The sequence below is a fragment of the Scomber japonicus genome, chromosome 9, assembly GCF_027409825.1.
Source record: "Scomber japonicus isolate fScoJap1 chromosome 9, fScoJap1.pri, whole genome shotgun sequence".
Lineage (NCBI taxonomy): Eukaryota > Metazoa > Chordata > Actinopteri > Scombriformes > Scombridae > Scomber > Scomber japonicus.
Window position 1 is genome coordinate 39540603 of NC_070586.1, and position 15299 is coordinate 39555901.

At 40.3% G+C, this 15299-nt stretch overlaps 1 protein-coding gene across 5 annotated transcripts in view; it reads left to right on the plus strand.

Annotated features, from left to right (window-relative positions):
- Positions 1-15299, plus strand: part of abca2 (ATP-binding cassette, sub-family A (ABC1), member 2) — a 129933-nt gene that overhangs the window by 51823 nt on the left and 62811 nt on the right. For 2 of the 5 annotated variants that reach the window (XM_053326127.1, XM_053326128.1), the window contains exons 2-5: positions 1-44; positions 7490-7601; positions 12709-12866; positions 13871-13992. The exon at positions 1-44 is cut by the window's left edge and continues 50 nt beyond it. In XM_053326127.1, the coding sequence (XP_053182102.1) occupies positions 1-44; positions 7490-7601; positions 12709-12866; positions 13871-13992 (436 nt within the window). Of the gene's footprint in view, positions 45-6931; positions 7602-12708; positions 12867-13870; positions 13993-15299 lie in introns of those variants that run through there. The other 3 variants (XM_053326126.1, XM_053326130.1, XM_053326129.1) reach the window with 2 other exon arrangements.

Consider the following 15299-nt stretch of genomic DNA (forward strand, 5'->3'; position numbering starts at 1 on the left):
TCTGGGTCTGAGGCAGAAAAAGCCGGCGATTCCCGTCAAAGAAGGTAGGCAGACATAGACAGCGGGGTTGTTGATGAAGGTTAACTGCAGTTTGGGTCTTATTTTCATAGTTTTGGCCTTCATTAATATCAATAATAATAATGTAGAACTCATCAAATGAACTAACCGATCAGTAAGCCTGCTCCTCCTTTCAATTTCTATTGCTACTGTTGCTACATCGTTCAAACTATCCACAACATGGCAACTTTCTCAAAAAATATAGTGACTTTAAAAATGCCTTTGGAAACTGTCTTTCAAGAAAAAGCCTTGTGAAAAATGTATCAGCTTTTTGGACAGCCATTTTCTCCTCTCCATTGAAACAAGTCACCAATATAAGATAGAAAAATAGTAAATTAACATGTGACTTAACCGAGCAGCTTTCAAGTAAAGTCAGCTGCTTTCCATTGTAAAGGGTTGGCAGCACTAGCTTTCTTACACACTGAGCCAGATTTACCATTCAGATTTATGGCAAGCTTTAAAACAGTGGATTTTTGACAGATGCACAAGTTACATAATGCTTAAACACTGAGGCTGAACATGCTTGTCTCAGGCGGGACTGGTCTTGCATACAGCTGCATATTGAAAAAAAACCACAAGATAAATAGAAAATAAGAAGGTCAGGGTGAAAGACACAGGACTCTGACAGCAGAGATCAGGGTTCACATCCTGGTTGCCATGGATGTTTAGTTTAAGGCAACAAAAGCAATTTGGTTAAAGTTAGTGACAGATCCTGCTTTCACTCTCTGCTTTCAAGTATTAATAAACATATATTCTTCACATCAATATTGGCTTTGTTTCTGTCTTAAACCAACAACCTGATAGAATCTGATCTTTCTTTATCCTTAACAAAGTGCTGCCAGTGTCTAAACATAACCATAACGAGTGTATTGAATAACCAGCAGATATTGTAGGCCTCTATAATCCTATTCAAATTGTATCCATTATTATCTTTTAAATTCAAATTATATTTGAATATTATTGCTGTACTTATACACAAGCTTATGTGTTGCCAACGCCACTGTAAACATAGTTATTTTACATTCTGTCCACTAGAGGGCATCTCAACAGACTACAGCTTTCAGCTAGCTGCTAATCTTAGGCACAAAGGAATAACGTTGTCATCTTTAATGAACCATTTTAATCTCAACACATTCATTGTTTCCTCTTTCAATGAACTAAGCAAAAGCCAGGGCTGCATAAACTGAAAATAAATCAAATGTATTCAGTAAAGATCAGATAATGAACTATGTTGTAACTGAACATTTTAATCATATGTGCATTATCAACATTTTTGCATTTACCAAATAATAATAAATTAAAACATTATTTATTATTATTATTTTGAAAGAAAACATCACTCAGCCTACAATAAATCCCCTCCTCTTCGTTAAGCCCAATTTCCACTGAGTCCGGCAGCGGCGCGTTACAGCTGCGCCGCGGTCACCGGAGCTGATAGGTAACACTATAATCAATGAGAGTATCTCCACCGGGAACGTTTCAGCAGCGTGTCAGCAACGTCTCAGCAGCGGCTCCCGCGCCGCAGCGCTATCGATAGGTAGCATTTCTATTTTTGACGGAGCCGTTGCCAACTCGCGACAAGCTCAACAGAGCAGATTGCACCAGACAGGAAGTCCGACACTGAATCAGCAAAATAAAACTTCCGTTTTTCAAAATAAAACAACCCGTGCAGCCTCCCGATCGTATTTCAGCAACAAACATGAATAAAACAGTCAGATAAAGACTCCATCTAGCTACGTAGCCTACTGACAGATGGGATAAGCACATAAATCAAAGAAAATTACCAAATCAACCAAAATTGAGCAAGTTAACAAAACCGGGCCATTTAGTTGTGCTGCTACTACAGTAATTGCTGTAGACTAAAGGCTCTCGTTCGGGTTTGATTGTGCTGCCGTAATTACTGTATTAACAGACAACGTCATTTTAAAAGGCAGCTTTCTCTACCAGAGCATGCTCCGGTCCGCTGCTGTAACGCTCCCGGTGTGAGTTGACGCAGGGCAGAGGACGGAGCTAAACCGTAGCACAGCCGTTCCGCGCCGCTGACGGACCCAGTGGAAATCCCCAGTTAGACAGTGACCTTCATGAGGACAGTTCATGAGGCTGTTCTAAAATCATCTGTTTATGCCATTAAGAATTCATTTTGAATCACATCCAATCAGATTCCCCTCCTCTTCCCTTTTAAACATGCTTAGCCAAGCTTCAGTCGTGTGTTTTGGAAAGCAGCGCAGCTTCAGTTTAGTAGAGGGAGGGACTGTATTTTGATCACAATTAATTGTAATGATGGTAAAAGCTTTGAAAATAAAGCTCAGGATTATTGTGAAAACAGTCTTATCAGCTTTGGGGGTGTTTGCTTTGAGGCACCTCCATCAGTAGGTTGGGGTGGTGGTGGTGGTCGGGGTGGTAGAGATGATAGGGGTGGCGGTGGTGGTGGTGGTAGGAGTGGTTGGGGTGGTAGAGGTGGTGGTAGGAGTGGTAAGGGTGGTGGTACGGGTGGTGGGAGGAGTGGTAGAGGTGGTGGTAGGAGTGGTAGGGGTGGTGGTGGTGGTAGGGGTGGCGGTGGTAGGGGTGGTGGTGGTAGAGGTGGTGGTAGGAGTGGTAAGGGTGGTGGTACGGGTGGTGGGAGGAGTGGTAGAGGTGGTAGGAGGAGTGGTAGGGGTGGTGGGAGGAGTGGTAGAGGTGGTGGGAGGAGTTGTAGAGGTGGTGGGAGGAGTGGTAGGGGTGGTGGTGGTGGTAGGGGTGGCGGTGGTAGGGGTGGTGGTGGTAGGAGTGGTAGGGGTGGTAGAGGTGGTGGTAGGAGTGGTAAGGGTGGTGGTAGGGGTGGTGGGAGGAGTGGTAGAGGTGGTGGGAGGAGTGGTAGGGGTGGTGGGAGGAGTGGTAGAGGTGGTGGGAGGAGTTGTAGAGGTGGTGGGAGGAGTGGTAGGGGTGGTGGGAGGAGTGGTAGAGGTGGTGGGAGGAGTGGTAGAGGTGGTGGGAGGAGTTGTAGAGGTGGTGGGAGGAGTGGTAGGGGTGGTAGAGGTGGTGGTAGTAGTGGTAAGGGTGGTGGTACGGGTGGTGGGAGAAGTGGTAGAGGTGGTGGGAGGAGTGGTAGGGGTGGTGGTGGTAGGGCGGGTGGTGGTGGTGGTGTTGGACTACACTGGTGTACCTGTGTTGTCCCTCCCTCTGTGTTAACTTCCACTATGTTGTTGTTTTAAATATAGAAAGTGAAAACTGCTGCTGAGTCATGTTGGCCTAGATCTGCTTGCAGTCATACACATATTCTGTACTTCAGTGTAGTTTCCTCATGCTTTTCAAACAGACACAAACATGTTTCTACTAATCTGCTGCTGCTGTTCCAAATATGTGGTTTGCCTCCCGCTGTGTGCTGTTCACCTTTCAGTCATGTGTCACACTGTCCTGAGTCCACTTTGTAAAAAAGGTTTTAGTTCCTTCTGACTGTTACTGCCTGCTGTCATTGTACTGTAGCACCCAATTGATTTTGATGCTTTTTTTGTCTTTTTTTTTTTGTCCTTTTGTTTCTGCTCTTCTTTCTTTCAAATCTGTTTCTTTCTTCGTACCTGCGCATGATGCATGTTCTCAACAATATTGGATGGACCAGTGTGTAAGTGTCATCAGTTCATGTCATCCTGACACATGATCTGGCTGACCAGATTCAATTATTAAAACATTGTGATCTCCTGGTTCTCTTAATCCTGTGTTAGGGTTGTGTGTTTCTGTGTCTGTGTGTGTCTGTGTGTCTGTCTCTGTGTGTGTGTGTGTGTGTGTGTGTGTGTGTGTGTGTGTGTGTGTGTGTGTGTGTGTGTGTGTGTGTGTGTGTGTAGTCCTGATCCAGTTATAATTCATCATACCACATGACCTTTCTGTCACTCAGCAGCTCATACAATCTGCTTTCAGTAATACTGACTAGAACTTCAGCCTCTTCTAGTTAGGACTGAACAATCTTATCTTCTGCTTTCATCAATACAATCTGATAATAGTTTGTACTTATAATAAAGAAGCTTTGCTAAACAGCAGAAAGAAGAAGTATTGAACGTGTCAACATTTTTTTCAGTAAATATATTTCCAGTGAGGATATTCACGTGAAATCTGCACCAGACTTTGGTATTAAGTCAAGAAATTCACACACATAAAGAAATCCAAGTCCATAAATAAAGTTTTGTGGAATAAAGTGGAATAAAACAGGAAAGACAAGGAACCAGCTGAAATCCATGAGTAGTTAGAAAGTCATGTTAGTCATATCAGCTGGGTTACTACAGTATATTGATGAGCTATAAAGAGACATGTCATGATTGGTAAAAGCAAAGAGCGTTCCCAAAACCTTCTCAACCTGATTGATGAGAAACGTATCAATGAACCTGGTTACAGATGTATTTACATTGCTGAATCTTCCAGTAAGGACTGTTGAGTCCATTATCTGGAAGTGGGAGGAACATCACTCAACCCTCAACCAGCCACACACACACACACACACACACACACACACACACACACAGGAGCTCCTTACAACATTTCTGATCAGGCAATCAGAAGGTAAGTCAGAAGAGGAGCTCAAGAGCCAAGGAGCATCCAGAGTTGAGAAAAAGTTGGAGGCAGCAGGTACAACTGAGCAGAGAAGACAAGAAGCAATGCACTCCATCACCATGGCCTCTATGTGTGCTTACTCCATTACTGAGGGAAAGGCTTGTTGAAGCTCTTTTAAAGCAACATTTGGACAAGAAATTCAAACTTTTATGAGCCAACAGGTGACTGTTAACCTCAGGTTTTGTGTGGTCTTACTTCATGAGTAGTACGATGGCTATGGATCAGGACTAATGTGTATGTCTAATCTGTGTGTGGAAATGAATGTGTCTGTTTCCTCCTGTTGAGTGTGTTCCTCTAACCCTAACCCTGACCCTACACCTGTAGTGTATCCTGACTCATTCACCTCGACAGAGAGGAACACACTTGAATACTGATGTGAACGCATACAGTATGTTGTAATAACCTAATCTGATATTCACACTGTCACCTTTCTAAACTAATGAGCAGCACAATGAAGCTGCAGTGAGAAGTCATGATGTCGCTTTATTGCTGATATAAACATATTGTTAGGGACATGGGCACTTGAAATAAATCTTTTTTATAGCGTTCATATTGAAATCCATAATTTTGTTGCAGTGCAGCAGTGAGGAGGAACTGATATGATGCTCAAATTACAATTTAATATTGAGAGTTGTCTTGGAAAGTCTTCACATTGATGAGCACGATCTGATACCACAATCACATGTTGTTCCTATGACTTACTCGTGCAATAATGTAATTCATCATCATCATGTCTATATATGGACTTATCATATGATACATGAACATTTCTTGATCATTTGACCTCAGTATTGCCACACTTCACATTAGCAGCTAAGAGGCTATTCATGTCACATTGGCTAAACAAGTAGTGTCCTCCATTCCTCACTGTGTACGTCCTGAGTGGAGACTGTAGAAGAATTCAAGGTAAATAACTCTGTCCCCAACCATGATGACATAAGTACCTCCCACCCCCCTTGTATTATTATACTATTATATTATCATTGTGTCAGTGGTATAAAATCATCTTCAAATGACAATAATATTGTTTATCACGATTATTTCTGACACAATATATCGTCCAATAAAAGTAGTTCTAGTGACAGATCTCCAGGTTGCTCCAGGAACATTAATTATGATGTCGTAGGAACCACACCAACACTGAAATATCAGATCGTACTATTGATTATGTCCAATGCGGTCATTTACTAAAGATGAATGAACCAAATCGTGATCTGGCACAAATGTACCTCACTGCATTCTGTTTCTCTGCAGTACTCTGAATTATGCTGATTCATACAAGACAGAAGATTTAATTATATTCTGTTCAATCAAACGTGCAGTCCCTACCTGTGTGGTTTTTGATGAGTTGTAAGAAAAGGCGCAGTTGGACGCTTTTAAATATACGACTGGCACTTTATTAAACTGCTGCTCATTCTCTGAAATTCGTGTTCCATACAGTGCTTTATGTCTAACTTAATGATGATTCTGACTTGAGTTTAACACTTGACTTGATGATCTTTCTCCTCAGCATAGTGGTGTGAGAGGACAGATGTCAATGACCTGAACTGGCCTTCCATCATTCATATTAATTAACAATTGATATTCAATGGCTAGACCTGTTCTAATAAAACACATTTTGAACTGTTTCTTTAAAAGGGCCATATCCAGTTTTTTAATGTTTTTTTTATTTTTTATATACTGTTATGACTATGTATACAGTATCTATGATAAACAAGGTCAAAGTTCGAAAATTTTAGGTTAACGTGTCTAGAAATACTGCCTGTGAATCAGAAACCAGAGTATGGAGCTGCCAGCCTATAGATGGTTTTTTCTACCTTGTCGTTGGTCTTTCCTGTGTGTTCATAAATAAGATAGCTGTCAGATCTACAACCTTTGTGGCTTAGGTTGTTGCTAAGGTTTTTCTATGTGTTGTTTGCGTTGTCCACTCTCATATTTGGGATCGGCTTCCAGCTCGAATGTACACGGACGTTCTTAAGAAGTTGACATTTTACGAGTAAAGAATGAGGAAAAACAAGTGACGTCCTGCTTCTACACTTTGTTTCATGATTTGTTGTCATTGCCTCGTCATTACCATTGGTATTAAGATGAACAGTGTGATCAGATTTACAGCTAACTGTGTGGAAGTACTGATCTCAATAATAGCTTTTCTGCTTAAAATCCTATTTAAGGAAAAGTACAGATGTATTAGCAGCTAAATGTGCTTTAAGTGGTAAAAGTACTCATTTAGCAGAAAATGAGCTACTATGACTGATATATAAAATATATTTAATAAAGAAAACAGATGCAACAGTGTGTTAGCAGCTGTTTATGCACCTGTTACAGATATAGATGTATTTGTATTTGTGCTCCAGATAGGAAATGTTGTTCTTTCTCCTGTTTCTGCAGAAGAGATGACATGAGAGTGAGTGAGCTGTAGAATAATAGGACGTGTTTTTGTGGGCGGATGTACAGGTTCCACACTCAGCACAGTATCCATGGAAACATTGGGCTTTTAGCAAGTTTCTTTTTTTTCCCTGGCTGAAAGCTTGTCCAGCCAGCACATACAGACTGATTAGTTAAAATATCCCATTTCTGTACAATGACATGATGAAAGGCCTGTGTGTTCAGCGTGGTCATGTGACAGCCTCTCTCACCCTTCGCTGCCTCACTGCCTTTCTTTCATCCTTTTCAACTCTTAACACTAAAATGTCTCCTTTGTCTTCTTTCATCCTCGTTGTCCTATTTGGTTTTCTTTTAATAACACCTTACCTGTTCATCCCCTCTCTTCTTTTCTTAATCCGTTATTCCTCCCATCCTTCTCTCTATGTGTGTCTTTTTTCTCTTGGTTCGTCCCTCCTTTCCCCCCATTCAGCATTTTACAGCGCGGCCCCCCTCACCTCAGCTGGCATCATTCCCATCATGCAGTCGCTGTGCCCCGATGGACAGAGGGACGAGTTTGGATTCCTGCAATACAAGAACTCCACGTGAGTAGAGTTTGTCAGCTGCCACTTTTCACTTTGTCTTGAATGATTTGTTTTTTTTGTTACTTCTGCGAGGACTCAAAGATCAGATGAAAGCTGCATCACCATAGAAACCGTAGATATCAGTGTGTAAGATGCTCACAACATCCCACCTAAACTCCTATCCAGTATCGGATGAGCAAAGTGGGAACCTTCAACATTTCACTGCAATTAATATCATGTAGTGATAGTTGTCTGTACAGCTATAGGAACAGTTAACACACTGAATCCATGTCAACGTTATACATCCACCAAAGCATTAAAATTAAAACAAATACAGTGCCTATGAAAAAGCATTCACCCCCTTGGATGGTTTCCCCCCAGACAAATAAGTGACAGTAGATGGTAATGATGTGAGATGGAGAACATTGTCAGACTGATTTATAGTTAATGCAGTGACATCCTCAGAGAACATGTACATGTACAGATAGATTCATAAATAAAATACATTTATTTAAAAAAAAAATAAAAAAAAATAAAAAATAAATACTATATATAAAAACAGCCCAAGTATACCCACATACCCACATAAGGTTACATATTATCATTGCACATCCCTATTTTACAGTCAGTTGTAAACAGTATTACTTATTAATTAATGAGCAGTATTGAGTGTAGTAATTGCTGTAGGGTAAATGCTGTGTTTGAATCTGTTTGTCCTTGTTTTAACTAATCTGAATCGTCTGCCTGATGGCAACAGTTCAAACAGAGTGTGTCCAGGGTGAGAAGAGTCCTTTATAATGTTCTGTTTTTTTGTTTTTTTCAACGGGAACTGTGTAGTTCTTCTAGAATGCCGCAGTAACAGAGTTGATTAAAGGTTGAATATGGAGAATGAGCACAACACCGCCATCTAGTGTCTCGAGATCGTAGTCGCAACAACCAAAAATAATTCCAGCAGTCGAGTTGCCAGGTTCGTTCCCGAGTATGTCAATCGATCAGCCTGCGCCATGTCAAGTGATGAATCATACAGGGTAACGACTAATTTCGACCAATTAATTTTACAACAGTATTTAACGTTAGCCAGTCTTCAACTTGAGTGGTGTGTAATCGATTAGCTAGCTAGCTCCCAACTCAAAATGATTGCTTGTTTCTGTAGCCTGATCGGCGTGAGCAGACCAGTCAGTAAACTACACGATAACCCATAATGCATTTCGTTCCTACCCAAGCTGAAATCAGCAGGCTGAAGCAGATTTTATTTTAGCTCTAACTCTGTAAATATACCACTTTATCCACATGTCTAACCTTTTTAGGCGAGAAAGTAGCCCTTTAGATCCACAATGTGATGCTAATTTGTCCAAATAACACCTGCTTAAAGTTTTGTTCCTGCGAATTTGGAGCCACTCAAGTTAGCCATAGCGAGTAACGCACTTGGCCATTTTCACAAAATAAAACCATAACGATAGAGTTGGTGCTTTTATTTTGAAAACAGGAAGCAAACATACCCTCGCTGTAACTGACTTGAAACCACCGAGGTACATTACATTGTAACGGCAGTGGGAGTAGCAGTTAAACCTGTTAAACTCCAAGGTCCCCCAATTGGGAGACCCTGAGACTCCCCGCAGAAAAAGGCATAAAACGCTGCCCTAATTATGTAGCAATACAGTCATACTGCACATCAAATTAAATAGGAGAAACTCTGCTACAAGCACGTCATTTTTACACACACCAAACACAACTCAAACACTAAGCATATTAATGATCAAATATCAAAATCCGAATATCGTCAGAAAGTCAACCCACTCTCCACATTTCCATTGCTACCATTTTGATACTTCATGGTACACAAACAAATAGCATCTCATATGGAAGCTAAGACCCTGGCGAGTTCAACAGTACCACTATTATTGCGCTAAAAACTCAGTGAACCAGCAGCCAAAGAATACAAAGGTAAACAACCACTTATTTACAGCGACTAACAGATATTCTGTCTTACCTTCGAAGTTTTGTGATGAAAAGTTGTACTTGAGAGCAAAAAACGCTGGTTTTAGTGAGTCCAACACGGCTCTGCTTGTTTACAACTCCATTTCAAGTGGCGGAGTTTAGCTCAGTGGGAAGAGCACCCGCCACATGTGTTGAGGTTACAGTCCTCGCTGCAGGTGACCCTGGTTCGGGTTATCCTGCGTGTCATTGCCCCCCTTTCTGCCTCCTGTTTCCTGTCTATCTCTACTAACCTGTATAATAAAGGCAACAAATACTTTAAAAAAAAAAAACAACTCCATTTCACCCAGTGCCAGCCTTCAGTAGCTGCGTAACCCGCAATTCCGGCCTCTAATTGGCTGGTACAATGTAAACAGAACGTGTCAGAAAGTCATTGTCGAACCTGTCAAAAATGTTTAATATTAATTCAGACTAAATTTTTTTTAATGGAAAATAGGATAGCAATACTTTCATTCTGTACCCTGTGGATGTATTATTTTAAAAAAATATAGCTTTAATAAATATTCTACATATTCAACCTTTAATTCAAATCAGTGAAAATACAGTATGCCATTTATAATTGTTAATTATAATTAATTATAATGGTATACATTTCAGTCATGGTTGAGAACTGTAAGTAATAACACATGGTTTACAGTAGTGCCCAGAATTTTAGAGGCAGCAAACACTGATTTAGCAGCTACATGATAACTACTTTAGTTGCACGATATATTGTCTCAGAAATAATTACGATAAACGATATTGTTATCATTTGAAGATCATTTTATACCACTGATATAATGATAATATAATAGTATAATAATGTAAGGGGGGTGGGAAGTACTTGTGTATAAACACAGACTGTCATTATGGTTGGGGACAGAGTTATTGGGTTAGGGGTGGTTACTGCAGTCTCCACTCAGGACGTACACAGTGAGGAATGGAGGACACTACTTGTTTAGCCAATGTGACATGAATAGCCTCTTAGCTGCTAATGTGAAGTGTGGCAATACTGAGGTTTGAAATGATCAAGGAATGTCCATGTATCATTTCATAAGTCCATATTTAGACATGATGATGTCGATAATTACATTATTGTATGATTTGTCGATAACGTAATGATTGTGACTGGACTAGCAGCTACATTGTTAAAGACACAGTAGAAGAGCAGCTGGTGTATCAGGTCATAATGCAGCCAAGCAGACTCTTATTGTTTTAATACAGAAACTCAATTATTTGAATCCTGCACAGGAATAGCAAACCCTGCCACTAACAATAACGTCTATTGCTGATAAAATGCAGACATAAATAATATCAGGAATGGGATGTAATGTAGTTCTAATGTTGGAAGGATAACATTAAGGTGTGTTCAGACAGTGTGAATTTTAGACACAGTGTGATCAGTTACCGGAGGGAGCAAGTGGACAGGATCAGACATTGCACGTTGATCTACTATAAAGTATTGTGTGTGTATCAAAGACTGATATCTGTGCCATAGTGCTCAGTGATCATCCAAAAACTATGAGAAACACATGAATTAGCCACACTGTTTGGTTTGGGTGGCACATTGCTTCATTGAGATAAAAATGCTTAGTGTAAACACAAACATGTGCGCTGACTTGTCAACACAAAGCTGCTGTTTGGAGAGTTAAACCTATAGAAGGATCCAATTAAGGAAAGAAGCTTGTGGAGGACACTAGAAATCCTGTGTGCTTTACACAGCTGTCACAGTGTACAGATTTTTAAACCTTTATTTATTCGAGAGAATAATGAGAGAGTAATGATCACATTCACACGGTTACACATTTATACCTGGAAGATGATCAGTGCAGTACAGTCTGACCTGCTGCAGCTGGGGTTAAAGGAACCTCAGAGGTGGTACTGAGGAAGGGGCAAGAGGTGCTTCTTCACCTTCTTCAGCTTGATCCTATCCCAGCGTAAACTTGGAGTATGTTAAGGCAGCTGTGCCAAGTCCAAGAGACACAACTGACAACTCTCACAACTGTGTTTCTCTAACCTTAGGCCTCCACTGCCCTTTATTGATTATTTGTCACTCAGTATCAAATGTTGTTGAGCACACTGGTCAGCTGTCTCAACATATTCCAAGTTTATACTGTGTGTGTGTGTGTGTGTGTGTGTGTGTGTGTGTGTGGGTGGGGCTTTGGCTCAGAGGGTAAATAGACTGTACTTATATGGGGCTTTTCTAGTAGTTATGATCACTCAAAGAGCTTTTACACTACATGTCACATTCACGCATTCACACACATTCATACACTGATGACAGGAGCTACCACAGGGTACCAACCTGCTCATCAGGAGGAGACACATTCATACACCGTTGGCACAGAAACAGGAATAATTTGGGGTTAAGTGTTTTGCCCAAGGATACATCTACATGTGGACTGGAGGAGTTAGGAAACTTAACCCTAGCCTAAGGAAACCTAACCCTAACCCTATAACCCTAACCTAAGGAAACCTTACCCTAACCCTAACCTAAGGAAACCTAACCCTAACCGTAACCTTATAACCCTAACCCTAATCCTGACCCTATAACCCTAACCTAAGGAAACCTAACCCTAATCCTGACCCTATAACCCTAACCTAAGGAAACCTAACCCTAACCCTACTCAGCTCCAAATATGCACTTAGCAGCAGTAGATGGAGAATTAAAAATATGGAAATATGGTTCAAATCTGCTCTACATTTGGGTGGAAAGTTGGCTGTAGACACATGGAAACACAGCTGCTCCTACATGTAACTAGACACACACACACACACACACACACACTTACAAACATAGCACCATTAATGGTTTGCTATTTAATAATGCTAATTGCCTGACAGAGTGAACATTAAAAACACTTTTAGCAGAGCAAGAAAAAAAAAGAAAGACTCTCAGTACTTATAATTTCATGCAGACGAGCAGTTAATCTGTCTCTGCTTAACCTTATGACACACAGTCTCATCACTGTACTCCCTTACATACCTACACACACCTGCAGTTACACAATCCATTCCATTTTCATTTCCAAGCTCTCTACACTCATTAAGTTCTGATTTCTCCTCCTGTTTTTCCTCCATCCACTCTTTTTAAAATCCTCATCCAACCATCAGAAAAATGTTGAACTAAATGTGAGGCTCTTTTTTCTCATAGTGTGACCCAGCTGTTGGAGCGGATCAGCGAGGTGGTTGAGCAGAACCGACTCTTTACCTCAGACCGACCCGGTTTGGGACAAGAGCTGGAGACCCTGCAGCAGCACCTGGAGAGTCTCAGCACCACCCCTGTACCACCAGACTACAACAACAGCCAAGGTCTGACCTACAGCCTGCTTTAAACAATGTACAAATCACCGATCTATCACTACTTCTCTGACCTGGGTCTTTACTCACTGTGACAAAGTTAAAGTCAGTGTAAAGTAAGAATAAATATGTGTTCTGAGTTTGACATACCACAGAAAAGTGTGTTGTTAACCACCCTGCCAAATATGAATGATTAAAAAAATCACCAAATATATGAAATTAAGCTTCAAAGTTGTGTAAAAATCAGCCTCTTTCTCTGCTCCCAAACACTGTGGGAGTGCCCACCGAGTGCACTGAAACCCCGCCCCCTACCAAGTATCACCTGTCAATCAAAGTCACCACCTCTACCAGAAACATGGACGCTATGTTTGAGAGCTTTCTGCTGCTAATTCAGCTGCTAGCTCAGCGGCTAACTCGGTGGCAAACTCGGCGGCTAGCTCGGTGGCTAGCTTGGCGGCTAACTCAGCTAACTGGCTATCTGTAGACTGTAGTAGTAGTAGTGTGCGCTGAATGTATTTATACCTCTACAGCAGCAGGGGCGGGTTTATGCTAATCAGACCCGCCCACTAAATCCTGAACACAGAAATGTTGAAACACAGTTTGTGAAGCCTAGCTCCACAATTCAAATCTAAATGGTTGAAATGCTTTTTACACCTTTTTTAGAAATACATTTATGACTTATTTAATGTGTTTAGAAGGAAATGTCTGAATTCACTTTACACAGTCTGTAAGCAGCATCTTTCTATGAATGACATATTTCTCCAGCTGATGTTAATGATACATGGATAGATTTTAAAATAATACAATCAGTGGATCACTCAATGTACTTTCTCTTCTCCTAATTCTTACAATGGAAGTTAATGAGCAAATTAGACAAATATGTGCTTTTAAGAAGCCAGTGAAGGCTAAATCGACTTAATTAATCATATCTTTAATTTCCACTCACAGACAGAAAGCTGAATTTAAAATCATTGTGTGTGTGTGTGTGTGTGTGTGTGTGTGTGTGTTATGTGCAGGCTTCACGCTGGCCAGTGTGTTAAAGAACCAGTCAGTTTTCCAGCAGTTCCTGGTGAAGAACATCTCTCTGTCCGACTCCACAGCCAGCCTGCTGCTCAACACTCCAGTCAGCCTGAGAGAGGTGACTTGTGTGTGTGTGTAGCTCAGCTCAGACCGGCTGGCAGTTTTTGCATCATGTTAGAACGTATTTGTTTTGCATGTTCTCAGATGATGTCATAAACTGATCTGCACAGTGACACTGTCCTGCAGCAGCTAATAATATATTCATATAATGTTCTTCTCCTGTTAATAGACTTGGTAAACCTTATATACTGTTCAGGTCAAATTTCACCCGTTTTGACATTTGAGAGCTGTAAAAACAACCCAAATGTCTTTTATTCTGAAATGTGATGACTTTTCCTAAAGTGGCCCAAAATGCACAAAAATGAAAATATATTACGTTATACTTCTATGTATAGATGCTACACATTTTTGTCCATTGAAGCTGTTATTGACGTGTCTTTGAATTGAATTGTATTGACTCCAATACATTAAGAATACAGACATTGCACACCATATCATACAGACATTACAAACAAACATACACCAACACCACAAAAAAAAAGAAAAGAAAAAAAAGAAAACATACAACTGACAATTGTGCAAAGGGGCAATAAAAGAGCAGCATCCATTCTAATAAGTTAAAACCTTGTTAAAAGGTGTCTTTTGAAAATAACAATAATGGAATAATAAATAAATACTAGTGAGTATTTATCACTACTACATAGTGCATCACTTTACATTCAGTGCATGTATGGCATGAGGGATAAAGGGCCTCTTATATATGTTACTGCTCACCCTCGGGGCTCTGAATCGACAGCCAGATGGGAGCAACTCAAACTTTAGTGGATGAAAAACATCTTTAGATATCTGTCTGGCCTTCCTTCCTTTTCATGAAATGAATAGTTAATAGTTTTAATAAGATAGTAGTTATGAGGATTTCTTTTTATGATGTAGCAGTGAAGACTGATGGCTCTAATGGTTCTACAATAAACCCCACACTTCCATAAAGTTATAAAATACATTATTGCTATTTTATATTTTCATGTCTTAGGTAAAATAGGACATGATATTGTGTGATAGGAGCTGTTTTTGGTGAAAAAGCTAAAAACTACACTCTCTCTGCTCTCTGAAACATGAATCAAGGTTTAATCACATTTATTGATCAGTCAGATCAACTATTGATGCTTTCTAAACACATCTGTGCTTCAACATTTGGTATAAATACTTTTTATAAGGAGATTCTTAGACTGAGCATATGAACATGATTAAAGGAGGAGCACGCGTTTTTTGTCTGCATTCAAGTGTTTTCTTAATTTGTTTTATTTATTATAATACATGACACGCACACATACACACACAATAATAGTGACAATAATAGTTTTATAA